Source organism: Suncus etruscus, chromosome 20, assembly GCF_024139225.1.
Source record: "Suncus etruscus isolate mSunEtr1 chromosome 20, mSunEtr1.pri.cur, whole genome shotgun sequence".
In the NCBI taxonomy this organism is placed as follows: domain Eukaryota; kingdom Metazoa; phylum Chordata; class Mammalia; order Eulipotyphla; family Soricidae; genus Suncus; species Suncus etruscus.
The window spans coordinates 29,280,913-29,308,879 of NC_064867.1; the positions used below are offsets into that span (position 1 = coordinate 29,280,913).

The 27,967-nt window shown below is 46.6% G+C and overlaps 2 protein-coding genes across 2 annotated transcripts in view; both read left to right on the forward strand.

Moving 5' to 3' along the window:
* EEFSEC (eukaryotic elongation factor, selenocysteine-tRNA specific) overlaps nucleotides 1-27,967 on the forward strand; it is a 209,729-nt gene that overhangs the window by 75,500 nt on the left and 106,262 nt on the right. Inside the window, exon 2 of the mRNA XM_049766522.1 lies at nucleotides 10,445-10,652. Within this exon, the coding sequence (XP_049622479.1) occupies nucleotides 10,445-10,652 (208 nt within the window). The remainder of the gene's footprint in view (nucleotides 1-10,444; nucleotides 10,653-27,967) is intronic.
* LOC125998178 (ATP synthase F(0) complex subunit C2, mitochondrial-like) lies at nucleotides 10,831-13,855 on the forward strand. Its single transcript, XM_049766458.1, is given in 4 exon segments — nucleotides 10,831-10,863; nucleotides 11,011-11,087; nucleotides 13,285-13,328; nucleotides 13,331-13,855. Coding segments are annotated over 4 exon segments (567 nt in total). The 3' UTR covers nucleotides 13,744-13,855.

The following is a 27,967-nucleotide window of genomic DNA, read 5'->3' on the forward strand; positions in this document are numbered from 1 at the left end:
TGCTGTTTATTGGCCCAGCCTTTCCCTATTGTGGCAAGTGCAGAGGGTTCTTCTATCCACCTTAGAGCATGCAGCCCGGGCTCTCCGTCTGCTCTTCTCTCAGCTTGATGGGCCCTTTTGGGAGCAGCCTGGCTGGCTGTGCGGGGGTGGGGTGGGGGAGGTCACTGAACACCTCCATTCTGCATTTGCCTAATATGAATGACACTCCACTCCAGACCCCCTTCCCGGGTACTGTGAAGATCACTTAAAATGGGAAGATGCACATACAGGTCAATTTTCTCTCCTATCACCAACTCCTTATTTTTTTTTCTTTTAAATTACACATGCTTCCCATTCTTCCCTTTTAGGGGCTCTTGGGGTTTTACCTGGTGTTGCTCAGGGACTTTTCCTGGCTCTGTGCCACAGCAGAGCTCAGGGGACTCTATGTGGTCCTGAGGGTTGAACCTGGGTCAGCAGCATGCAAGGCGAGTGCCTTGACCCATGTGCTTTCTCTCCAGCCCCAGACCTTTTCCTTTCTAAGTTTTTTCAGAGGCTCAGGATGTCTTTGCAACAATGCAGAAAATTGCAGCCTGCCAGTTACCTCTGTCCTCTTGTACACTGTGATCTCTTGGCTCTAGTTGTGGTGTGAGGACAAGTCCAGTCTCTCTGGATGGGTCTTTTGGAAGGAGGACGGATATCATTGGCAGAGTGTCTCTGGAAGCAGCTGGTGGTCACTCTTTAGCACCTGCCATTGTGTTGCCATTGTGATTCTACTAGGTTGACTCAGAACTTCCCCACAGGAGAGACTGGAATGGTATGTGCCCGTGTGGCAGATAGGGACAGTTACCCAGGGGCAAAGGCATTCCCCATGTTAGGTTTCTCTGAGCCCTGATTTTGTTAAGGAAAAAGGCCCTGGTGCACAGAACTTTAATACTGAACGTTGCCGACTCTCTCTCTTTTGTTGTTGTTCTGTTGTTGTTGGAGGGATCACACCTAGTGTTACTCAGGGCTTATTCCTGGCTCTCTAGTCAAGAATTATTCCTATGGGGAGCGGAGCAATAGTACAGTAGTAGGGCGTTTGCCTTGCACACAGCTGACCCAGGACGAACTTGGGGTTGATCCCCGGCATCCCATCTGGTCCCCCAAGCCAGGAGAGATTTCTGAGCACATAGCCAAAAGTAACCCCTGAGTATCACCAGTATGGACCAAAAACCAAAAACCAAAATAAAATCAAAGAATTATTCCTGGTGGAACTTGGGGTGAGGGCCATATGAAGTGCCCTTCCTTCTTTCCTCCCTCCCTCCCTCCCTCCTCCCTCCCTCCCCTCCCTCCCTCCCTCCCTACATCCATCCTTCCTTCCTTCCTTCCTTCCTTCTTCCTTCCTTCCTTCCTTCCTTCCTTCCTTCCTTCCTTCCTTCCTTCCTTCCTTCCTTCCTTCCTTCCTTCCTTCTTTCCTTCCTTCCTTCCTTCCTTCCTTCACGCATAACACTGTTCAGACTTTAATAGAAATGCTTTATTTTTCTGGTTAGCAAAAACATTAGTTTAGAACCATAAATGATCCTACTTGTACTGTGATGATAGTCTTTCCTTGAAATAGGGGTCATGCCCAATGGGGCTTCAGGGCCTAAGGCAACTCCTGGCAGTGCTTTGCCCTTGGTGCCATTTGGTTGGTTTGACTCTTGGGTTGCAATGGATCTGACTTACGAGTAAGAACAACAGGCCAACCACCAGGTGCCTTCAGTGTTGCAGCTCTTCCTTTAGAGGGCACATAAGTACCTCTCTGCCAGTTGCCTCTTTAATGGAACCCGGAGTAGCAGCAGTTATGGGTGCAATTGTAGATCTCAGCAGTATCCACCACATCCTGACAACCTCAACACTAGTTCCCCTCTATCTGATGATAAGAGCCTTTGTGGGCTGCATGCATTTTATGCTTCTCTTCTGTCACCTTTGATCCTTATGTAATCACCTTCCCCCCCCCCCCCCCCCACATACGCAAACAGCAAAATATTTAATTTCTATGTTGTTGGATTTATCAGTCTTTCCTTTTTTTTTTTTTTTTTTTTTTTTTTTTGGTTTTTTGGGTCACACCCGGCAGCACTCGGGTTACTCCTGGCTCTATGCTCAGAAATCGCCCCTGGCGGCTGGTGAGGTGGCACTAGAGGTAAGGCGTCTGCCTTGCAAGTGCTAGCCAAGGAAGGACCGCAGTTCGATCCCCCGGCGTCCCATATGGTCCCCTCAAGCCAGGGGTAATTTCTGAGTGCTTAGCCAGGAGTAAACCCCTGAGCATCAAAAGGGTGTGGCCCAAAAAAAAGAAAAAAAAATTAAAAAAGAAATCGCCCCTGGCAGGCACCAGGGACCATATGGGATGCAGGATTCGAACCACCATCTTTCTACATGAAAGACAAATGCCTTACCTCCATGCTGTCTCTCCGGTCCCTCCCCTCCTTTTTTTTCTTTTATAGGTTTCCTAACTTGAATACTTTTTACTTTTAGATCATCCTTTTTTCCTTCTCCTTATTGTGTTTTCTTTTCTTTCTTTCTTTCTTTCTTTCTTTCTTTCTTTCTTTCTTTCTTTCTTTCTTTCTTTCTTTCTTTCTTTCTTTCTTTCTTTCTTTCTTTCTTTCTTTCTTTCTTTCTTTCTTCTTCTTTCTTCCTTCCTTTCCTTCCTTCCTTCCTTCCTTCTTCCTTCCTTCCTTCCTTCCTTCCTTCCTTCCTTCCTTCCTTCCTTCCTTCCTTCCTTCCTTCCTTCTCTCTCTCTTTCTCTCTCTTTCTTTCTTTCTCTCTCTCTCCCTCCCTCCCTCCCTCCCTCCCTCCCTCCCTCCCTCCCACCTTCCCTCCACCTTCCCTCCCTCCTCCCTCCCTCCCTCCCTCCCCCCTCCCTCCCTCCTCCCTCCCTCCCTGCCTCCCTTCCTTCCTTCCTTCCTTCCTTCCTTCCTTCCTTCCTTCCTTCCTTCTTCCTTCCTTCCTTCTTCCTTCCTTCCTTCCTTCCTTTTGGTTTTTGGGTCACACCCGACAGCACTCATAGGTTACTCCTGGCTCTATGCTCAGAAATCACTCCTGGCAGGCTCAGGGGACCATATGGGATGCCACTAATCGAACCACTGACCTTCTGCATGCAAAGCAAATGCCTTACCTCCATGCTATCTCTCCGGCCCCTTTTTCTAGTTTTTTTTTTTAATAAAAGCCATACATTTGGGGGTTTAAAGCCTCTATCTCCCCAGGATTAGTTTTGGGTAATGTGTGAGGTTGCAGTCCACCTATATGGCTTGTGCTGACCTTCTGGAGAGTGGTCCATGTGCAGATGGGTGTCTGAGGATTCCTCAGCTCCTCCTTGCCTTCAGTGCTAGGCAGTGTCTTACAGGAGGCTCTCCACTGCCTGGGCTGACTGACTTCCTTCTGGTGTGGCTTCAGTACCTCTGTTTGTTGGCTACCTTGTCTGCGACTGTTTATTGTTGTCTTAGTCTCTTGCACAGCCTGGCTTCATCATGACCCTGTTCCTTCTGCTGACACTGCTCTCATTGTCCCCCTCAGGTTGTGGCAGTGTCCTCCATGACTCTGGCAGTCTGCCTGCACACCTTGTCCGCTCGCCTTCCTCTTCCCATCCTCAGGGCCTATCCCACCTGCTTTTCGGGATGCTGTGGGGCTCCCGGGAGACTCAGGAATGCAGGAATCTGGCCAAGAGGCGGCTGGCAATAGAAAAAGCAACAGTAGGTTTGAAGTCAGCCGGCCCGGGTTGTTGATGAAGGCAGGTGCCCCAATGGAGCAAATGTACTTCTAAAGCTCTTTGCTGACTGGAACTCCAGACCCCACGGGGGAAGAGGTCATTGGGTAATGCAGGTACGAGGTCAGATTGGGGGTGCATGGGTGGTTTGAGGGGTCAGCTGCCCTCAGCTTGTGGGAATCATATCCTACGGTGGTCAGGATTGTTAGGGGACCTTGAGAATGGTCAATGTGGTCAATTTGAGTAGGAAATCCATGGGCTGAACAAAGTCCTTTCCAGAGCCTGTTGCAGCTTGAACAGGTCATTTTGTGACCAGTATCATTTTGTGATACTTAGAGCCTAGGACCCATCCATGGTGGCCATCACTTAGATGTGGCTGTCACTTTGGGGCTTTCTCAGAAAGCAGTGCACAGGCCAAAGTTCAGGCCAGTACTGCTCTTGGCGTTTGGGGTTGGGAGGCCCGAGGCCGTGGGGCCTTTGGTGCGGGCACATGCATCTGGAGAGAAGGAAGCTGGACTTGTTGCCCTGGCATGGGACCACAGCACCTCTGGGAGGAAGTTGGGCTCCAGGTTTCTCTATAGCCCTGGAGGACTCAGCAGGATATTTGTTAGAGGAGCCCAGTTGTAAAGACTTCTGTGAGGACTTCTGGCCTGTGGGTGCCCCTGGCTCCAACCTGTTGGTTGTTAGGGGATTCTGGGTACACCTGGGTCTGGGGTGGTCTTGTCTGTGTCTCCCATGCTCCTTTTCTTTCTTTTACTTATTTTTGGGTTTTGGGCCACACCCAATGATGCTCAGGGGTTACTCCTGGTTATGTGCCCAGAAATTGCTCCTTGCTTGGGGAACTATATGGGATGCCAGGGGATTAAACCGCGGTCTGTCCTAGGTCAACCTCTTGCCCTACCTTTGCGCCACCACTCCGGCCTTGCCATGCTCCTTTTTTTTTCTCCTCCTGGGAAGGGCACTGGCCTCCACCAGCAGGCAGTGTCATGGGCATCTAGCTGACCACTTCCTGAGTCCCTAATCTGGGGCTGTGAGGACATGGTTGAGCTGAAGAGCAGCTTGTGCATGGAGCTCTGAGAATGTACCACTTGCTGCCCAAGATGCCTTGGCACCAGTGTTGTACAGAGGAGGTTCCTAGGCTCCAAGAGATGAAGGGCTATATGTTGCTTTATTGCCCTGTCCCTTCTTATCTGAACTGGCACCTAAGGTGGGCCCTGGGGCTGCCATACTTCTGTCATCCCCTGTTCATGTGCACCATCTCTGTCTCCTGTATTCATGACTGTAGAGATCAAAATGGAGTTACTCTATCTAGAGCTGATGATTTGAGGCTCAGAGGAGCGATGAAGATGTTCTGCCATCAGAAGGCTCGTGAAAATGACTGGCAAGGTCAGAGATCAGGGTCCTGGTTGCCTGCCCCAGAGCCCTAGCCTCCTTTAATGTTCAGGCCTGCATATGGGCCTGACCAAGATCTCTCCAGCACATCCTATGTGAACATGGGATTTCAGATGAGAGGAGAGGCAGACCCTGAAAGGGCAGGTATGCAAGTCAGCCCTGGCGCATGTGTTCTAGGGGGTGTTTGGCCTTACATCCTTGAGCTTTCCCTTCTCACTGCACCCCCCATTTTGATCGATCGTTTCCATTCTTTGTTCACCTTTGTGTACCTGGGGAACACCACCCACCCCACCTGCCCGACTCATGAGCATTGGCAGTCTGAACTTGAGCCAAAGGCCTGGCACAGCACCAACATGTAGATGTGCAGCTGGCATGTCAGAATTCACTGAGGCCACCAGCCTTTTGCGTCTCTGTTTAGACTCTGGTTGATTCATCAGGCAGTGGGGTCCCCGGGAGTGTTGATTTGAAAGCCTGCCTGGGTATTTCTAAGCTGTTGGCTCCTGCCTGCTGAGGTCTGACTTCACCAAGCCCTTTCCATTTGTAGCCCCTGTGTCTGCTGCAGAGGTAGGACCCATTTTCCCCTGCAGCTGAGAGAACTGAGGAACCACCAGCGCCAACCTGCTTCAGGCCAAGTGACCAGAGGGAGGAGAATGAGATGGGCCCTTACCCCACACATACCTTGGCCTCTCACCTGTGCTGGCTTCCTCCCTAGATAGGTGTTTCAGAGCAAGTGGGTAGCCACTCATCTTGTCTTACGGCCCCACAACCTGCTTTGCATGGGCCCTCACCTGATTGGGTTTTACTCTGGGAGAGGGAAGAGCCACTGTTACGGCCGCCATGGGGGAGTGGACTGGGCAGTGTTGGGGCCCAGCTGGCCCTGTAAGGGACACAGTGCTACCACAAGCCCTTCTCTCTGTGATGGCCACATGGCAGGGTTGGGGCGCACAAAGTGAGCACATTTCTTTTCATGTACAATTTAGTGTTATTTCTCCTCTTTTAGAATGCCCGTAGCTTTTAATTAAAAAGTCAAATTCTGATTAAATATCTGATTTTGTGGTTTGCTAAAGTATGTTTAACTTTTATTTCAGTTTCTCCAGCTGAAAGGTTTTTTATCCCTAAACCCCTCCCCACTTCAATCCCAGAAGGAAAATGACATCTCATAGATTACTTACACTTTGTCACACTCAGACCTTTGTAATTGTTCCTTTATTTTTTATTTTTGACTCGATTAAGATATATAATCTACAGAGTTGGAAATTGTGATTTTTTTTTTTTAAGCTCTGAGAAACTTTAGCCCTGTTATAATGATTCTGCAAACCTTTCAAGGGTCCTGGAGTCCTGGCAGTGAGATGGAAAGTGCTGATAGAACGGAAGCATAGAGGGTCATTTGTAAACCCTGATCGCCGCCTTGTCTTTCCCGCCTACTCGTTTGCTCTGTCCCTCCAGTCCCAGAGTCCTTCCTTCCCTGGGCCCGTGGGAATCTGGGAGGACACTGCTCGATTCATTCCGTGAAAATACTGGGGAGTCTGAAGCAGACAGGCGGGTCAGATCTGTCACTTCCTGTCCTCTGATCAAAAGTGGGGTGCAGAACCAAGAGCAGCAGAGAGCCTGACACTGACCCTGGTTCTCAGTGGGGTCAGTCCAGCCACTGTGACCCTGGTTGCCTTAGAAGTCGCTGGTGGCAGCAGACCCCACTGGGAGCTCTGCTCAAGAATCTCTTGGAGGGGTCTGGAGGGGTGTGGATAGCACCAGCATGGTCTGACTATGGATGGTTCCCTCACCCTCCTATCAATTCCCCGTGGTCACATAGCCCCAGGGGCCCCATAGGCATTAGATATGAAATGGGCTAACTAGGTGGGGCCTAAATTCTTCCATTCTTCATGCCAGATAAAACCCTGCTGGGGGCTGGTGGAGGGGATTAGAATTGGATCTGGGAAAGAAGCAGAGTTATAGCTCAGGTAGGTGGTAGAGCAAGGGTACTCTGGCTCAGTCCCATGCCTCAGTGCTACGGAGCTGGCCTATGCGGTTGCTATGGACCCAGGTTGAAGGCCTGGGGTTTGGGATTGGGAAGAAACTGAAGGGGTGTGCAGGGGCCATGAGGTGGAAGGAGAGGCTTCTGGGGAGAGGGAAGTGGTATTAGGGTCCAGAAGGAAAGGATTCAGTAGGGTGAAGCTGACTCTCAGCATGAGTGAACAGTGGGTGAGTGGAGTGTGGGTTAGTGGAGAAGGATGGGAGTGGAGAGTGGGGGAATGGAGAGGGGTGAATGGAGAGTGGGGGAGTGAAGCGTTGAATGGTTGAAGCCACACCATTTGTCCTCAGCTATTACTCCTGGCTCTGTGCTTGGGAACCCTGCCTAGCACTGCTGTGGGGGACATGTGGTCCCCTGAGGTCAAAGCACACCTGACATACAAAGCACATGCTTAGTCAGCTCTTTGAGCCCCCTCCAGTCCCTCCCCATTTCTTTCTGATATGGACTTACAGCGCCCCCAAGGGCAGCACCCTATTTCTCTAACAAGCTGACAGAATCATCAGTAATGTGGGGTCAGCTTGGAGAGGTTCTTTTTATTCTCAGGGGAGCCCAATAGTCAAGATCATTCTGGAAAAAATGTCAGGCCACCCAGTAGCCCAGGGATGGGGGAAGATTAGCCTTGGTCTGGGAGCTGCAGTTTGGTTGAATAGAGGGCACATGTGGGGGTCCAATTTATGGGGAGGCTGTATCCCAACTGGGGTTCAGCAGGTTTTTTCCCTGCTGTACCACTGAGCCAGAGGCCACTGTGAGGTTGGCTTCTGGTGGAGGGGCACCCCCATCTCCAGACTGGCCAGCTTAATGCCACCTTGAGGTCTGCACAGGGCAGGTCTTGGAGGGAAGGGGTCTGGAGCCCCTCAGGGGAATAGTTTCTCAGTATTGTGGACCTTTCTCAGCAGAAAAGTAGGTCACTTTATTTATTTATTTATTTTTTGTTTTTTTTTTTGGGCCACACCCGTTTGATGCTCAGGGGTTGCTCCTGGCTAAGTGCTCAGAAATCGCCCCTGGCTTGGGGGGACCATATGGGATGCTAGGGGATGGAACCTCGGTCCTTTCTTGGCTAGCACTTGCAAGGCAGACACCTTACCTCTAGCACCACCTCGCCAGCCCCAAAAGCAGGTCTCTTTAAATTGCTTTTTTTTAGTTGGAGCATGGACACTCCCATTTAAAATGGAAAGACAGGGCCAGGAGATAGCACAAGGGGGTGAGGTGCACATCCTGCCTGTGTCCAACTTGGATTTGCTCCCTGACCACATGGCCCCACAAGCACTGTTGGGTGACTCTGGAGACCTCTGAGCAGTGCTGGGGTGTCTTGGAGCATCCCCTGCACTACAGGCTTCAGCCTTGAGTCCTCATATTGAACCCGGCCTGGTTGGCTGAGGAATGCCCCAGATCCCTCCCCTGAACACCACTTGATACGTGCTTACCTTGCAAAACAATAACAACAACAACAACAACACAACAACAAACTAGAAAATACACAGAACACTAAGACCTTTCTTCCTTTTCCTGTCTCTCGTACCTCCATCAAGCTCTTCTGACCAAAAGTCTTCAGTTATTTTTGCATTTCTTTGGAGTATCTTTCTTGTTTTGTTTTGGTTTGGTTTGGAGCCACACCCATTTGATGCTCAGGGGTTACTCCTGCCTATGCACCCAGAAATTGCTTCTGGCTTGTAAAAAAGACAAAAAACAAACAAACAAAAAAAATAAAAACAAAAACATTTTCTGGAGTTGAGGTTTGACCCACAATCAGTATGCTCATCTGAATTTTTCCTGACTCTGTGCCAGGGGTAACCCCTAATGGTGCTGGGGGATCATGTGTGATGCCAAGGATTTGAACCGGGGTTGAGAGGATGCAGGGCAAGCTCTTTAACACCTGTATTATCTCATTGGCTTGAGTGTGGCTTCGTTTATTGATTTTCTTTCTACCTGCCTCTTACAGGTGGGTGTTTCTATCTGCAGCTTGCCAGGGAGTGCATTTGTAAAACTCTTTCCAAATTGACTTTCACAGAGGTTGTTCCAGTCAAACCACAACAGTGGTTGGAGCAGTAGTCCATCGGTTAGGACACTGCTGGATAGTGCTGGAGATGCATGGATGTATGGGTGGTTGGTTAGTGTGTTTATGTACGTACATCCTGGAAGAGACCAGGATGACTGGAAATGAGTGAGGCCCGCCCAATTGATGCCTTCTCTGCCATTCAGTTTCCTGATCTAGGTGTGACCTGTGACCTGTGACTCAGTGAGTCTCACTCTAAGGCACTTGTTTGTGAAGGCCACATGGCTTACAGGAGATCTTCCAAAGTGTGCCAGTAAAATGCCTCTCCCCCCCACTCTCCTGTCTCCCAATGATGGTTGGGCCACTTGAGTCCCCCCCAGTGCAGCTTTGCATGGCCTCATAATTTGTATAATTTGGGGAGACACATCTGACAGTGCTCAGGAGTCTACAGCTTCAGGTATCAGCCTCAGAGGCACCTACCATGTGCTTTATCTTCTGAGCTTTCCCCATGACCCCTGATAAAAACAAAAACAAAACAAAACAAACAAACAAAAAAACCCAACCTTTTCCGGAGACTTCAGGGAAAGTGTTCATTAACATAGACACGCATTTCCCAAATCCCCCACCACTTTGGCGGTGAAGTGACTCCAAATCCCATTAAAAACCCAGCAACTCACTGGCTACCACTGGCTCAGCCCTAGCTCAGTTTCTTCCTTCATTGGATTCTCTATAGCTGCTTCCCTGATATTCACCTTTGCTGCATTCCTTTGGGCCATACTCACAACACATCTGACTGCACATGTGTGATAGTCAGTATTGGTGTAGCAGAGCGCCATGCTCCTGCTCTGGAAGAACATGATCCTCCATACCCCTTAGCAAACAGATCAGAAGTGAGTGTGTCTCATGCATTTAAGCCTGTGAGGAACAAGGACCATAAGCACATGAGCCAAGAACCTTCTGGAAGACTTGTGGCCTATGTCTGCTGTGCACATTTTTTGGGCTGTTGACAATCCAGTTCAGACCTGCTGGGGCCTTGCTGCCTCAAGAGGGTCTAATGGACCTGGCAGGATCAATGCAGCAGGAAGGCTTGAAGTTTGGGGTCACCCAGCACTAGTGAATGATGGCTCTAGGCAAACTTCCTACCGCCCTATCTTTGGTTGGTCTCTGTTTTCCCATTTCCCAGCAGGTGATATGCTCACTAGGAGCTGTGTCCACTTCCCACCTTTTATCTGAGGACTTTCTGATTTGCCCAGTTAAGGTTCTAGGGTCTTGCTCTACGCAGCTCTTCTCTCCCCTTTCTCCATCTTAGTGTGCCTTGTCTTCCCTGCAGGAGCCCAGATCATTGACCTGATGATGTTGGTCATCGATGTGACCAAGGGCATGCAGACGCAGTCGGCTGAGTGCCTGGTGATCGGGCAGATTGCCTGCCAGAAGCTGGTCGTGGTGCTGAACAAAATAGACCTCTTAGCTGAAGGGAAGCGGCAGGCGGCAATTGAGAAAATGACCAGGAAGATGCAGAAGACTCTGGAGAACACAAAGTAGGTCTGCTCATGAGAGAAAGGCCTGTGTCTGAGAAGGCTTTGCACGGGCTCGTCTTTGTTTCTTACGTGAACGGGGTGGCTTGTGTTGAGGGCAAAGAAGATGCAGAGAGGAACTAGGAGGGAGGTGACAGGTCCTTTCTAGCTAGAGGTCACTCAGCATCGAGTTCAAAGACTCATGCCACTCATTCATAGGACCCCTGTGTTGCAGGTGGGTCCTTGTTTGGGGTCAAGGCCGTGTAGCGGCCCCTCTTTGCTGGAACACATTCTGGAGACACCTAGTGTGATAGCCTGGAATGAAAGGGGCACTCCCCCTTTCCTGGACTCAGTCCCACCTGCTTCTCTTCTCTAATCTCAGCCAGCCAGGAGCCCCCCACTCTCTGCTGAGCTGCACCTTGAGCACCTAAAGAGGCAACCAGATGTTTCTGTTCAGAGGTTATGAAATGGGGCGATGGACAGATGGATGGACAGACAGACATTGCTATGGGGAGAAGATGGGACCAAAGCTCCTTACAAAGGTTCGTGGCTAGAATTCCACGCCAACGAGTTTGTACTTCATTTTGTGCAGAAGATTGTCTGAAAGAGGCTCCCCCACACCAGGGGAGAAGAGGGTGTTGATGAGGAGAGTGGGGCAGCCTTGGAGGGAGGGTTGTGGGGCTCCTGAGAAAGAGAATGAGTTGAGTGGAGGCTTGAGTGAGGGGATGAGATGGAGAGGTCATTTACGGGCCTTGCCAAGCCATGGGTCTTCGAGGCTAGGTCTTCAGGGCTCCAGAAGGGTGGCGGTGCTCCTGAGCAAGGGGTTGGGGTCTTTGGGGCTGAAAGCCACCTGGGTGTTCAGGAGAGTGATGGGCTCTGATGTAGGGGAGAGCACGGTCCTTGTTGAGCTCGGGGTGCAGGCACAGTGCATTGTCTTATCACTTCCCCTTTTGATGAGTCCTGAATAGCGGTCACTGGGAGACAGCGGGGCTTCCTCTTTGCTATGCAACCCCAAACAATATCCTGCTCCTTCCACCTCTCCTTTTGCTTGTGGAGGGCAAGCGACTAGAGGCTGTTTTTGTTTCCCCGTCATAAAGATTGATAGGCCTTCCTATTTATGATTTTTTTTTCCACGTCCAACACCTGCAGCGCTCCCGCAGAATTTTCGAGTTGGTTAAATTAAAGCCCCAGTCCTGTGAATGGGCCAAATATGTCATAAAAGATTTCCTAGCGCTGTCTTTTGTTCGCAAAATTCATCAATCCGATAAAATCGACACATTTAGATAAGTGTTGCATAAGAATTCAGACTTTGTTATTCCCAACGGAAGTGGATATGAGACTGTAAAAGGGAAGATAAAATATTATATCTTCTTTTTAGTGAGTTATTTGATCTCCCTGCCGTTTTATTTACTTGTCAGAAAGGGGAGAACTGGTCCTTTGGTCCCTGCATTAAAAACCCAGTGTAGCGTCACTGTCAGTTACTACATGAACGGGACCTTTGGGAAGGGCCTTCGGAGGCTTTCAAGGGTATATTATTAGCAACTTGTTGGGCTAAGTAAATTTAAGGAAAGGTCTCACTTGTATTTCTAAATTCCAATTACCACTTAGATGTATTGGTTGAAGGTCATTTGCTGGACTTGGTCACTCCCGCAGAAGGAAATTGTCATCCTAAAGGATCTTAGGAGCCTCTCTGTCATCAGGGGACTGGCTTAGGCCTAGGTTCAGGAAAGGAGTCTTGCCAGGGTTGGAGAGCAGGCCTGGTAGGGACAGGCAGGTAGGCCAGGTTCAGCCACCTGCAAGAGAGCAGGATTGGCATCTGCACCTCTGTGTGCCAGCACTTCTGGCAAATGTGAAGGCATTTCTCCTCTCCCTGGGTCCCTTAGGAAGAAATTCTGTGGGGACTGGAGAGATATAACAGAGCAGATAGAACATGACATAGGTTCTATTTCTAGCTTCCTATATATGGTCCTCTAAGCTCTGCCAGGAATAATTCCTGAGTGCAGAGCCAGGAGTATTCATCCCCTGATCATTGCTGGGTGTGACCCAGAAACCAAAAAAAATGGGGGGGGGGGAGGAATCTGTTGTAAATACTGGTACACTAGGCCAGAAGCTTTCTCTACAGAAAAGAAGATTTTGAACTAGTGAACAGTTGGAAATGTTACAACATGAAAGGTGTTAAAAACACAAAGCTTTGGGGCTGGAGACATATAATCCAGCAGGTAGGGTATGGCTTCCCTCAAAGACATCCCTCCAATTAAAAGGCTTGATTTATTTTTCCCTATTGAAAGAGTGATTGATAGAAATTTTAGAATATAGAGAAAAGTTGCTAATGAGAAAAAGATTGGTCCAAGACTTATTCCAGTATATTAGTTGCTGACATTTGGGTTCATTACTTTCCAATCTTTTTTTTGTTTTGTTTTTGTCACACCCGGCATCGCTTAGGGGTTACTTCTGCTTCTATGCTCAGAAATTGCTGCTGGCAGGCTCGGGGCACCATATGGGATGCCAGGATTCGAACAACCATCCTTCTGCATGCAAGGCAAACTCCATGCCTCCATGCTATCTTTCTGGTCCCACTTTCCAATCTTTTTATTAGCAAATATTGCCCCTTTCCTTCACGTTAAAAATACCATAGTGACCCTCTCTGACTTCTCAGTCCTGGGAGCAGCTTTTCTGCCATAACCCCTCATCCCCTGAAAATGCCAGATTTGTCTCTACCCCAACCTTGGTCAGGAACACTTCCCAATTGCTGAGCAGACCCGTCTGCTCTGGTGCTGAAGGATCAGAGGCGCTAACAGATGAGAGCCTCAACATTCTCTCAGCCCCACCACGCTTCTTGATCTCACTTGTTTCGAGCTGCAACCTCCAAACTAGCTCCATTTCTAGACATATCGACACAGCAGCCCAATTCATTGGTGCTGGGTCTGCCACAGTAGGGGTGGCTGGCTCTGGAGCTGGAATTGGAACTGTATTTGGAAGCCTCATCATTGGTTATGCCAGGAACCCTTCCCTGAAGCAGCAGCTCTTTTCCTATGCCATTCTGGGCTTTGCCCTCTCGGAGGCCATGGGGCTCTTTTACCTGATGATGGCCTTTCTCATCCTCTTCGCCATGTGAAGAAGCGGAATCCACCTCCCATAGCTATTTCTCCTGTGTCTCTTCTGCCCTATATGTTCATCTTCCTGAACTTCCCCAGGCTGCCTGGGAAAAAATGGTTGGCTCAGGGTTTGACAGAGAAGTCAAAAAATTAAGGAAAAAAAATACCATAGTAAAATGTTGTATCAAATAATTAATGATGGGGCTGGATGGAGATGGATGCCATCCCAGGCCACGTGGCTCTGCAACCCTCATCCAGCTGGCGAGTCCCAGGCCCAGGTGAACGGCGTAATAAAGACTCACTCACAGGCAGGCCTCAGGAACCATCAGCTTTATTCAGGCCCTAGCCACCACGTGTGTGTGGCCTATCTCATAACCTTTTAAGCACTAGTTATTCTTGGCCCTGCATCTTTTTTTTTTTTTGGTTTTTTTTTTTGGGGCCACACCCTGTGACGCTCAGGGGTTACTCCTGGCTATGCGCTCAGAAGTTGCTCCTGGCTTCTTGGGGGACCATATGGGACGCCGGGGGATCGAACCGCGGTCCGCCCTATGCTAGCGCAGGTAAGGCAGGCACCTTACCTCCAGCGCCACCGCCCGGCCCCGGCCCTGCATCTTAAACTCCTTTTAGCCATCTTCCCTTTGGGCTCCATGCTGGTTCAAGACCAGAACATAGAAACCCAAAGCCAGCGAGCTCAGCAGGGCCGAAATGGCAAAGAGCCAAAAAGCGGGGGCCGAATCCCCTTCGTCCCAGGCTTATCTAACTATTTCCAAGACCCCTCCCAGGAATGGGCCGGGTCTTGCAGGTAAGGTCACACCTAATATCCGGTTCCCAAGACCCCTCCCATAAATAGGTGGGTCTTAGGTATCTACACCAAATTCAGGGTTTCACCCCAACAGTAAAATATATATAAAATAATGTTTACTTATTGAATCATTTGTAATCTTATATTTCAGTGACTTTCACTATATTTACAAAGCTGTATGCTCATCATCATTATCAATACCTTAAGTTCTTTTGTAATCCCCATATGGTACCCTGAGCACCACCAGGAATAATTCCTGAGTGCAGAACCAGGAGTAACCCCCGATAATCACTGGATGCAGCTCCCAAACCAGTGAACAAACAAATAAGCAAAACCCTAAGTTTTGTACCATTAAGTAGTAACTGCCTCCTCTTCCCCTCCTCCCTCCTCCCTGTTAACATCTAGTCTGCTTTCTGCCCCATGACTCTGCCTATTCTAATTTCCTTATCTGTTAATGTAATCATAGACCCTTGGACCTTCCGATTCTGCCTACTTTTACTTCTCTCCCTTTAGGGTTCACCTATGTTGTAACATGGATTATAGTCAGAATTCCACTCTTTTTTTGTAGCTAAATAGTACTCTCCTTTGTGTACGCTAGAGTTCTGGACTGTGTGTTTATTAGCTTGTTCTGTGGTGTGTCTGTACCACATTTAAAAAATCTATTCACCCTGCCCGGAGAGATAGTACAGTGGTGTTTGCCTTGCAAGCAGCCAATCCAGGACCAAAGGTGGTTGGTTCGAATCCCGGTGTCCCATATGGTCCCCCGTGCCTGCCAGGAGCTATTTCTGAGCAGACAGCCAGGAGTAAGTCCTGAGCACCACTGGGTGTGACCCAAAAAAAACAAAAAACAAAAAACAAAAAAAAAAAAAAAGAAAAGAAAAAAAATCTATTCACCTGTTGATTGCAAATCATGTTCTATTTATTTTAATTTTTTTTAAAAATAATATCTTTATTTAAACATTGTGTCCAAACATGATTTGGGTTGGGTTTCAGTCATAAAAAGAACACCCTCATTCATCCATGCATCCTTCCCATCACTGTGCCCCCATCTACTACTTTTCCCATCCCCTGCCTGTATTCGAGACAGGCTTTCTACATCCCTCACTCACTGACATTGTTATGATAGTTCTCAGTGTAGTTATTTCTTTTTTTTTTTTTTTTTTTGGTTTTTGGGCCACACCCGGTAACGCTCAGGGGTTACTCCTGGCTATGCGCTCAGAAGTCGCTCCTGGCTTGGGGGACCATATGGGACACCGGGGGATCGAACCGCGGTCCGTCCTAGGCTAACGTTGGCAAGGTGTAGTTATTTCTATAACTGCACTCACCCCTCTTTGTGGTGAGCTCATCTCTGGGAATTATTTCAATGTCTTTTATTTTTCTTAAAACCAATAGGGTGGGCCCGGAGAGATAGCATGGAGGTAAGGCGTTTGCCTTTCATGCAGGAAGTCATCGGTTCAAATCCCGGGGTCCCATATGGTCCCCTGTGCCTGCCAGGAGCAATTTCTGAGCCTGGAGCCAGGAATAACCCCTGAGCACTGCCGGGTGTGATCCAAAAACCACACACACACATACACACAAAAAAAAAAACCCATAGGTTAATGAGACTATTCTGTGTCTATCTCTCTCTCCCTCTGATATATTTCACTCAGCATAATAGATTCCATGTACATCCATGTATAGGAAAATTTCATAACTTCATCTCTCCTGACAGCTGCATAATATTCCTTTGTGTATATGTACCACAGTTTCTTTAGCCATTCATCTGTTGAAGGGCATCTTGGTTGTTTCCAGAGTCTGGCTATTGTAAATAGCCCTGCAATGAATATAGGTGAGAGAAAGGGATTTTTGCATTGTGTTTTTGAGTTATTAGGGTATATCCCTAGGAGTGGTATACCTGGATCAAATGGGAGCTTAATTTTCAGTTTTTTGAGAAATCTCCATATTGTTTTTCATAAGGGCTGAAACAGACGGCATTTCCACCAGCAATGAATGAGAATTCCTTTCTTCCCACATCCCCACCAGCACTGATTGTTCTTGTTCTTTGTGATGTGTGCCAGTTTCTGTGGTGTGAGATGGTACCTCATGCAAAAAATGTCCGAAACAGTGGAATTCAAATATTGGTTCAAGTCCTTCTTTCAGTTCCTTTAGGTCTGCTCTGAGGAGAAGAATTGCTGGTGATCTCATGGTGCTGTATTTAACAAACGGTTTTCCATTTTGTATTTATTGTTTTACATTCCTACCAGTAATGTAATATTATGGTTCTAATTTCTTCACATCTCTTGTTCTTTTTCTTATTTTTAAATAGTTATCCTGGTAGGAATGAGATACTATCTCTTGTGAATTTGACTTGCATTTCGGGCAGGACTGATGGTGTTGAGTATCTTTTAATGTATTTATTAGTTATTTATGTATCTTTGGGGAAATGTCTAGTCAAGTGCTTTGTTTATTTGGAAGGTGCAGAGAGAGGCACTTCTGCTAGTGCTGGGGGCACAGGGCTTGTAGGGGCCACCAACACTACATATCTAGGGGTGCTCAAGAAGGGGTGGCCTGTAGTGTTGGTGAATCGAACTCAGAGCATTGCACAATGATGGCTTTTGTCCACCCTGAAACCATACCTCCTGTCCCATCTTGCTCTGTTTTTATTAATCAGTTGTTTTTGTTTGTTTTTTTGGGCCACACCCAGTGATGCTCAGGGGTTACTCCTGGCTATGTTCTCAGAAATCGCTCCTGGGTTGGGGGACCATGTGGGATGCTGGAGATCGAACCCAGGTCTGTCCTAGGTTAGTGCATGCAAGGCAACCGCCCTACTGCTGCGTCACTGCGCCAGCCCCTAATCAGTTTGATTTGCCATTGTAAAATTATGAGCCCTGGGCCCGGAGAGATAGCACAGCGGCGTTTGCCTTGCAAGCAGCCGATCCAGGACCAAAGGTGGTTGGTTCGAATCCCGGTGTCCCATATGGTCCCCCATGCCTGCCAGGAGCTATTTCTGAGCAAACAGCCAGGAGTAACCCCTGAGCACCATCGGGTGTGGCCCAAAAACCAAAAAACAAAAATAACAAAAAAAAAAAAAATTATGAGCCCTTTGTATGCCCTACTCAGGAGTTCCTTGTCATTTTGCAAATGTTTTCTTCATTCCTATTCTTCATTCTTCATTCAGGCTAACTTTTCACTTTTTTGTTAGTGTCATTTGATGCATGAACGTTTTAAATTTTGATGATTATCTTTTGTTGACTGTTTAATTTTCTCAGTATTATTACATGAAAGTCTTGCTAAATTTTTTTGTTTTTTTGTTTTTTTTTTGTTTTTTGGGCCACACCCAGTGATGCTCAGGGGTTACTCCTGGCTATGTGCTCAGAAATCACTCCTGGCTGTGGGGGAGCATATGGGACACTGGGGATCCAACCACTGTCTGTCTTAGACTAGCGCTTGAAAGGCAGACACCTTATGGCTTGCGCCATCGCTCCAGCCCCAAATATAATGTCATATACACTTTTCCAAGTTTTAATTTTTTTATTTTATTTATTTATTTTGCTTTTGGGCCACATTTAGTGATGCTCAGGGTTTAGTCTTGGCTCTACACTCAGGAATCGCTTCTGGTGGGCTCAGGGGACCATACAGAATCCTGAAGATTGAATCCATGTCAGCCACATGTGAGGCAGATACCCTACCTACTATATTCTACCACTCTGGCACCTTTTCTATGTTTTTAAAAATAGTGTTAAGATAGATAGACCTCTTACATATGTCTAGTGGTGTTGACCTTGTATAAAACAGTTTTATCTTTTCCTTTTTTTTTTTTTTTTTTTTAGCTCTATGCTCAGGAATCAATCCTGGGAGGTTTTTTTTTTTTTTTTTTTTTTTTTTTTTTGGTTTTTGGGCCACACCCGGCGGTGCCCAGGCGTTACTCCTGGCTGTCTGCTCAGAAATAGCTCCTGGCAGGCACAGGGGACCATATGGGACAACTGGATTCGAACCAACCACCTTTGGTCCTGGATCGGCTGCTTGCAAGGCAAACGCTGCTGGGCTATCTCTCCGGGCCCTCTGGGAGATTTTAGAGACCGTATTTATTGCCAAAGACAAAGTCTGGGTTAGCAGTGTGCATAAAAAAAAAAAAAATAGTGTTGGGCCCGGAGAGATAGCACAGTGGTGTTTGCCTTACAAACAGCCGATCCAGGACCAAAGGTGGTTGGTTCAAATCCCGGTGTCCCATATGGTCCCCCGTACCTGCCAGGAGCTATTTCTGAGCAGACAGCCAGGTGTAACCCCTGAGCACCGCCGGGTGTGACCCAAAAACCAAAAAAAAAAAAAAAAAATAGTGTTAAGATACCCACTTGTGTTTTCTATCCACTTAAATTTGGGGGGGGGGTCACACCTACTGGCACTCAGCGATTACTCCTGGCTCTGTGCTCAGAAATCGCTCCCAGCAGGCTCAGGGAACCACATGGGATGCTAGTGATCGAACCCCTGATCTGTCTGGGTTGGCCATGTACAAGACAAATGCTCTACTGCTGTGCTGTCACTCCAGCCCCTACTTAGTTTTTTTTGAAGGGGAGAAGGGACCATACCTGGCCACATCCATCAAATAAGTACTCCCCAGCTTTGTGGTTATTTATCCATGGCTGTGCTTGGAGGACCCTGTGATGCTAGGGATTGAGCCATGCTGCCTGCATGCAACCTATACTCAATCATTTGAGCATCTCTCCAGCCCTCTTCAGTGGATTTTTAATATATGGGTTAAGTAAGTCTGTGCCCACCTTCATCGTTTTGCATATGGATATCCGTTTCCCGGCACCATTACTGGCCTTTCCCTGTACCTTTGTCAAGAATCAGTTGACTTTGACTGCAAGGGGTAATTTCTAGCTCTTTTGTTGTGTCCCCTTTAGTCTATGAATCTGCTCTTCTGCCAGTGATGCTTGGCTTTGTTTTACCTTTGTGCTGTCAGTCATGAAGTGTGAGTCCTCAAATGGCCTTCATGCTTCTTTCTCCAAATTATTTTGGCTAAAATTATTTGAGAGCCCTTCCAGCCTGCTATTTTCTCTCTGGAGAAACAGCAACAACAATACGTTGCTAGCATTTGGTTGGGGTTTACAGTGACTGTGAGTTTCTGTGGATCGAATGAATAGATCTTAGCAATATTATCAACCAGCCCTATGAACATGATGTCTTTCCATTTATTCATCTCTTTATTTCTTTGATTTTTATTTGGTAGTTTTCAGTACACAAGTCTGTTATCTCCTCACCCGATTTGTTCCTAACTTTTTAAAAATTTTGAATTATTTTTTTATTTTTTTTATTTTTATTTTTTTTTGGGGGGGTCACACCTGTCACTAGGCTCAGGGGTTACTCCTGGCACTGTGCTCAGAAATCGCTCCTGGCAGGCTCGGGGGACCATATGGGACGCCGGGATTCGAACCGATGACCTTCTGCATGAAAGGCAAACTCCTTACCCTCCATGCTATCTCTCTGGCCCCTGAAATTTTATTTTATTGACACTATTGTGATCTACAAAGTCCTTTATAGTTGAATTTTAGATATACAGTGAATCAGGACCATTTCCACCACCAGTGTCGACCTCCCTCCACCAGTGATCCCAGAGAGTGCTTTGCCCCGGACCTGCCAGTATAACAGCCCATTTACATTTAGATTGTTTAAAATCTTGATTTTATTGTTGTTGACTTTCACTTGAATATTTAGTTCTGTCTTTTTTTTTTCACCAATGCACCTGAGACCACTTGACCCTTGGCCCCCATTCTTTCTTTTTCCTTTCTTCTTAATTTTATAGGAAAATGCAGAAATATGAGGTAAAAACAAAGTAACCCATGCCCCAAGGTTTTATAAAAAAGGTGGGAGTCCCTGTTTAAAAGATAAAAAAAAAATATTAAAAAGAAGGAAAAAAAGTGGAGGTGGCAACTTTTATGCATAGGCCCAGCAAAAATTGTGGAAAATAGAAAGGGAAAATATTTGGCCTAAAAACAGGGAGACACTATCCAAGAGGCATCCTGCCATAAAACCAACTATAGGCTCTGGGCATACTAAGTTGTCTAACCCCAAAGTCTTTCTTCATGGTCCCAGTGAAAGTTCTTTCAGTGACGGTTGACACAGTCAGGTTTCCGTAATTAGAGAGCTTAGTTTTTAAAAGCACGGGTCCTATGTTGAAGTCAGGGTGTCTCGGAGTATCTTCAAGTTTTTACCATTAGGTGGTGATGCAGGAAACCTGCCCTGAAAGCAAGTTGTCGCTGTTTCCAAGTCGCCAGGGTGTCATAAGAACCCACACTGGAGCAAGTTGGTGCCAGGGCAGCATTTGGGCCTTCCCTGGTAGAAGTTAGATTCCTGGTGCTGCTGCAGAAAACAATGTTGGTTTCAAAGATGGGATCCAAGGTTCAGGGGTGAACAGTCGATGTCAGATTGATTGAAGCCCAAATCAAGTCACTGTGACAAATGTTCAGGGTGAAAGGCCTCCCCCTGCAATATAAAATGTATGAGTTTCTTTCTGTATTAGGTAAGAACTTCTTTATATCAATCAGATTTTCCCATTTTAATGTGCCAATTCAAAAAGAAACAATGCCACATGATACTACTGGTGCATATTGTGGTAAAAATAACAAGCTAAACAATCCCTACCTGGGTCTAAATAAACTCAGAACCCAAGAGAAACTTCGCTACTAGAATTTCCTACTAAATACATATTTGTTCCTAACTTTTTTGAGATACTATGATCTTTTTTTGTTTGTTTTGTTTTGTTTTGTTTTGGGGTCACAACTAGCAGCATTCAGGGGTTACTCCTGGCTCTATGCTCAGAAATCGCCCCTGGCAGGCATGGGATGCCGGGATACGAACCACTGTTCTTCTGCATGAAAGGCAAACAAACGCCTTACCTCCATGCTATTTCTCTGGCCCCGAGATACTATTATCTTTTTGCCTTTTTTACTTTTCTCTTCAGACTAGTGTGTAGAAACAATGTGCGTTTTGTGTGTTTATTGTATACATTTGTTTCATTTGAAACAAACCACATTCAGCTCATCTCTTTACAGCTCTAAACAGCATAAAGTTTCCCGCATGCACACACAGCTTGCAGTAGAAATTCTGTGTATAACATTTGACTTTCCTCAAACTTTGATCTTCTGGGCCGGGAGAGATAGCACAGCGGTGTTTGCCTTGCAAGCAGCCGATCCAGGACCAAAGGTGGTTGGTTCGAATCCCGGTGTCCCATATGGTCCCCCGTGCCTGCCAGGAGCTATTTCTGAGCAGACAGCCAGGAGTCACCCCTGAGCACCGCCGGGTGTGGCCCAAAAACCAAAAAAAAAAAAAAAACCTTTGATCTTCTGAAGTCAGCCTACTGTTGACTAAGTCTGACTAATACCTCTGACTGTTGTCATGTAGTTTACATATCATAATTACATACTGAATAATTACAATAAAATAAGTTAGGAAAAGAGGTATTAAGAAAATAAGGAAGGGAAAATACATTGGCAGTATTGTATTATTGATTATTGTATTATTGATTCTGCGAGTTTACATCATGACAAGATTGAACCATATACATATTAGTCTTTACATTACTATTCCCTTATATGATATAAAACACTGTAGACATTTTAAATTTTTGTTAACACTAGCTATCAAAAATAAAAGAATGTATAAAGAAATGTATTCTTTTGTTTGTTGGCTTGTTTTTTATTTTTTGGTTTTTGGGTCACACCTGCCACTCGGGGGTTACTCCTGGCTCTATGCTCAGAAATTGCTCCTGGCAGGCACGGGGGACCAGATGGGATGCCGGGATTTGAACCATCGTCTGTCCTGGATTGGCTGTGTGCAAGGCAAATGCCCTATGGCTGTGCTATCTCTCTGGCCCCAGAAATTTATTCTTATTTATAGTTGTGATGATTGGTAGTTGGTAATACTGGACAGAACCATGTATAATTGAGCTCATGTGGTTTAGACCTGTGTTGTTTAAGATTCAGTGAAATTGTGGGACCAGTGGTAGGGTCTTGCAACATAGGTTTGATCCCGGAATCCATATGGTCCCTGAGCACCCCCCAAAAAAGGCCAAGTGTAATTGTAATTATGAAATCCCTTGTTTTGTTATTGGATTACATCTAGCAGCGCTCAAGACTTACTCCTGGCAGTTCTTGGGGGACCATATGTGGTCCCGAGAATCTTACGAAGGTCTGCTGCATGCAAGGCAGATGCTATACCCTCTGTACTATCTCTTCAGTCCCAATATTTACATTTTGATTTCTACTTTTATAATTTAACACTTCATATCTCACTTCTTCACTTCTGTTATTGGTCTATAAGTTTGGCTTGTATTTTCCTTATAAAGAAGTAACCTTGGTGAAAAATTTTGATCATCACCAAATATGTGTTTTCAGGTTTTTTCTCTTTTTTTTTTTTTTTTTTTTTTTTTTTTTTGGTTTTTTTGGGCCACACCCGTTTGATGCTCAGGGGTTACTCCTGGCTATGTGCTCAGAAATTGCCCCTGGCTTGGGGGGACCATATGGGACGCCAGGGGATCGAACCGCGGTCCGTTCCTTGGTAGCACTTACAAGGCAGACACCTTATCTCCAGCGCCACCTTCCCGGCCCCAGGTTTTTTCTCATGAGTGATTTCCAGTGTGGTATCACTGGGTCAAGGGCAGGAGGGCTTTGTTGTATGTAACAGTTATTTTTTCCTTTTTTTTGTATTGAACTACATTTATCTGTTCTCAGGACTTACTCCTGGCTCTGTACTTAGGGCTCACTCTCTGTGGGGCTTAGGGGACAAAATGGGGTACAGGGGATCAAACTCGGATTGACTATCTCCAAGGTAAGAAGCCTTCACCTCTCTGATTCATGTCACATTCTTTCTCAGAAACCTTTATACCATTTACACAGGCCTTAGAAGCTATCTTTGGTTTCCCATTTTAAAATATATTTGAAGCAGTCAACTAAAGGTGACATTTTATATCTTTGAGTTTTATTACACAGGCTTTACACATTTTACATACTTAAAATGTTATTTTTAAATTACTATTGATTTTGTTTGTTTGGGTTTTGTTGTTTGTTTTGTTTTGTTTTTGGCCATGCCAGGAGGCACTCAGGGGTTACTCTTTATTCTGTGCTCAGAAATCGCTCCTGACTTGGGGGACCATATGGGATGCTGGAAATCGAATCCACATCCGTCCTGGGTCAGCTGCATGCAAGGCAGATGTCCTACCACTATGCTACCACTTCAGCCCCTTAAATTACTATAGAGATTGGGCATTTTCCCTTACTGTATGAAACACTGTGCCCTTTTTGTTTGTGTTTTCTTTTGTTTTTGTTTTTGTTTTGGGGCTATACCTGAAGATGCTCAAGAGTTACTCCTTACTTTGCATTCAGGCATTACTCTTGACAAGCTCAAGGGAACATAAAGGATGCTGGGGGACAAACCTAGGTTGTCTGTATGCAAGGCAAATGCCCTACCCACTGTACAACAGCTCTGGCCACCAGTTGTGCTTTTTATATGTGTGAATTGTACCCCTATATTTTATCTCTCTTGTGGGTTTAAGGCTTCATTTTAAATTTTCAGGAGTATTTAATATTAGTAAAGACATTGCAATTAATGAACACTTTGATTATTTTCCACAGTGTTTTTACCATTCATTTGTTTTTTTCTTTCAATTCAGTTGCTTCTCTTGACAAGCAGAGGAGTTAATAATTTTTTTTTTTTTTTTTTTTTTGGTTTTTGGGTCACACCTGGCAGTGCTCAGGGGTTATTCCTGGCTCCAGGCTCAGAAATTGCTCCTGGCAGGCAAAGGGGACCATATGGGGCGCCGGGATTCGAACCGATGACCTCCTGCATGAAAGGCAAACGCCTTACCTTCATGCTATCTCTCCGGCCCCGGAGTTAATAATTTTTATGTAGTCAAACTCTTTGTTGTTCTTTGTGATTTTTTTTTATCTCTGAAAGCATTTAAAATTACTCTTGCATAAGCATTTATCAGTGTTAACAGAAATCAAAATAGAAGATAAAAATGTACCCACAATCTTCCCAATGCATCAAATTAAAGTGTTTTTTTCCCCCTCTCCCCGAGGATCCCAGTCAGTCTCTTCCATATGAACATAATTTGAGGTGGCTGTTATCAGTACATTGACACTGTTCTGTGTTCTAGGCTTTTCTGTTTATTTTCCCACTAAATGTTATCTGACAGCGCCCTCCCTGCATCTTGCTCCCAGACTCCTTCTGGTTTTCTGCCTGCTTTTGAAACTCATTCTTCTTCTGGCTCTGCCAGGGTCCTTACTCTGAGCCCACTGGGGCTCTGCTGGACTAGTTTCAGTCCCCAGGACCAGACTGGGTAGACTGACAGGTCACCAGCTAGCTGACTGCCAAAACCTGTGTTCCCTCACTCTGTGGCCGTCTCACTGTGTCTCATGCAAATCTGAGATGTTATTCCTCTGTAAGAGGAAAGGCAAAGAGTTCAGCCTTCCGCTCGTGCAATGAGGGGTCACTTGATGGGATCCTGGGGTCCCCGTTGATGCTGAGTTGTAACAGCCACAGTGTGCTTGCTTCTGCACTTGCGAGGTGCATGCAAGTGTTTCCTGTGGGCAGCCACATGCATCCTCAAATACCTCAGGGGAAGGTTTGGCATCTAGCTGACCTATATAAAATAGCTTTTTTTTTGGTTTTTGGGTCACACCCAGCAGTGCTCAGGTGTTACTCCTGGCTCTATGCTCAGAAATTGCCCCTGGCAGGCATGAGGGACCATATGGAATGCTGGGATTCGAACCATTGTCCTTCTGCATGAAAGGCAAATGCCTTACCTCCATGCTATCTCTCTGGCCCCAAAATAGCTATTTCTAATGCTGCTATCTCTTACCTAAAGCTTAAGATATTTTATTTGCCACTTACATGAGTTGTATATTGAGAGGCACAGGTCTCTGAGATTTTTTGTTGTTGTTTATTTGTTTTTTTGGGGGGGGTCACAACTGGCATCACTCAGGGGTTCCTCCTGGCTCTGCGCTCAGAAATGGCTCCTGGCAGGCTCGGGGACCATATGGGATGCCGGGAATCAAACTGGTGTCCATCCTGTGTTGGCCGCATGCAAGGCAAACAACCTACTGCTGTGCTATATCTCCAGCCGCAGTATGTGTTTTGAAGTTTCTTGGAGGTTGTTCTTTTGTGTATTGCTGAAGGTCAGCCTACACCTTCACACACACTCAAACATATGTATGCACATGGTTAGCACCTCTGGAGGGTGGGTGAAATGGGACAGGAGAACTTGAATGTGCTTCAGCCTGCTGTCTGCCCCTACACCATGAGCTGCAAGCTTTCTTCTTCTAGTCTCTGTCTCTGTATGTTCTAGTGATCATCGAATTCAGACTGTCTTCTAGAAATGAATCCAGAAGGAAGGAAGCAGGAAGGGTCCACTGTGCCCCAAAGCAGCTGACCCCCACTGTTGTTGGCAGAAATCTGTGTGTGTGTGTGTGTGTGTGTGTGTGTGTGTGTGTGTGTGTGTGTGTGTGTGTGTGTGTATGTGTGTGTGTGTTCAGGAAATCAGCAAGATCAGCTTCCCTGGTGCCTGGGAAAGGGCCCCACACCCACCTCACTGCCTTTCTGTTTGGTTGCAGTACGTTGCCCAAAAGGGTTTGGATGCAAAATAATTGAATTTCCGAGAGCTTTATGGTTAATCACTGGAATTCTCAGTGAATGCTTTTAGCCTTCACTCTCCTTGGGCCTCTGGGAGACAAGGCACACGGACTGGCCCTGTCTCAAGGTTGGTGCCCCAGGCAGGCTAACTACTTCCTGTGTCTGAAGCCCTCTGCATCCTCTAGAGAGGCCTGAACTCTGGACCCTTCACAGCAGCCACACCCCAGCTGAGAGACTTAGCCTTTTGGCTTCTCTGAAAACAATCCTTATGCCTGTTGGGGGTGCCAAGATCTCACAAAAAGTGTGATGCTGTAGGTACAGGCAAGCTGAGCCCATTTCTGTCCCTTTCTTTTCCTCTCGTTTCTTTTCCAGCTCTCTCACTCACTGTTCCTTACTCTTTTTTTAATTTTTCCATCACACCTTTCCTTTTTTCTCACTCATCTCTTCCTTCTCCTTCCATGCTGTGTGATTCCCGAGGTCAGGATCTCTAGCTACTGTTTCTTCAGCTAGCCCATGGCCTTCATTCTGGAAGAGACGGTGCATGTACCTCAGGCCTTGCTTGCTTGTCATCTCCCTGTGAACTTGCAACATCTGCCACAGGGACTCCTGAGATTATTTACCTTGCTCTGCAACCTCTTGAGTTCCTTCCTCTCGCCTCACATCTGATTTTCTTTAAGGGTTGTCCCGGGGCAGCCTGGAGCTGTGTGGCGCAAAGGGAGGGAGTCACACAAAGCAGCCCCAACCTCTTGGCAGGGCAGGAAAACCTGCAGGGGAGGAAGTGGGAGATCAGCCTCCAGCTAAAGGCGAGAGCCAAGGGGGCCTCCTCTGAGCAGCTTGGGGACTTCCGTGGAAGGGGAATCTTGTCTGGCCTAGGGAGTAGGGCAATGGCAGTGAGCCCAGAGAGATCAGTGTGCCCAGCACTCTGAAGGCTTGTAGACAGTTTCCTGCAGCCTAGTGTTCAGGATTTTTCCAAGTTCCACCCATTCCTTTTACACACATTGACAATTTTGGTATAAAAGATGAAGTTGAGGTACAGGGCTGGAGAGATAGCATGCAGATAGGGCATTTCCTTGCTTGCATACAGAAGGATGGTGGTTCGAATCTTGGGATCCCATATGGTCGCCTGAGCCTGCCAGGAGCAATTTCTGAGTGCAGAACCAGGAGTAACCCCTGAACACTGCTGGGTGTGACAAAAAAAAAAAAAAAGAAAAAAAGGAAAAAAAACTCGAGGTACAATTGGTCAGTTTCACCTGTTGCATGGGGATGGAGGTTGAGAATGCTATGTATTGTGTATCATCAATCTTGGGTCTCTTACTCAAAGTCCCCTCCTCTGTCATCTGGGCTAGGTTAGGTTTGTATAGGCAAAAGAGGGGGAAGAGAATTTGGGTCTGGTGCAGTGGCACAAGCGGTAGGGTGTTTGCCTTGCATGCACTAACCTAGGACAGACTGAGGTTTGATTCTCCTGGTGTCCCATTTGGTCCCCCAAGCCATGAGCAATTTTTGAGCGCATAGCCAGGAGTAACTCCTGAGCATCATTGGGTGTGGCTCAAAAAGAAAAAAAGAGAGAGAATTTGAGAGTAGGATTGCACTTGACAAGGGGTTGTTTTGTTGTTGTATTTTTGCTTTATTCCAAACTCATATCTCATATTTCCTAGTGGGATTGGTCAAGTAAGCTAAGAAAGGGCTAACTAATTGGCCCAAAACAACACAGTAAACTAGCTAGCAAAAGGGACAGAAACGGAACAGCAAATGGCATAACTGTAGTATCTCAAGTGCACCTGGAATATTTTCCAGGGCAGACCACATATGGGGTCCCAAATTACATTTCCAAAGTT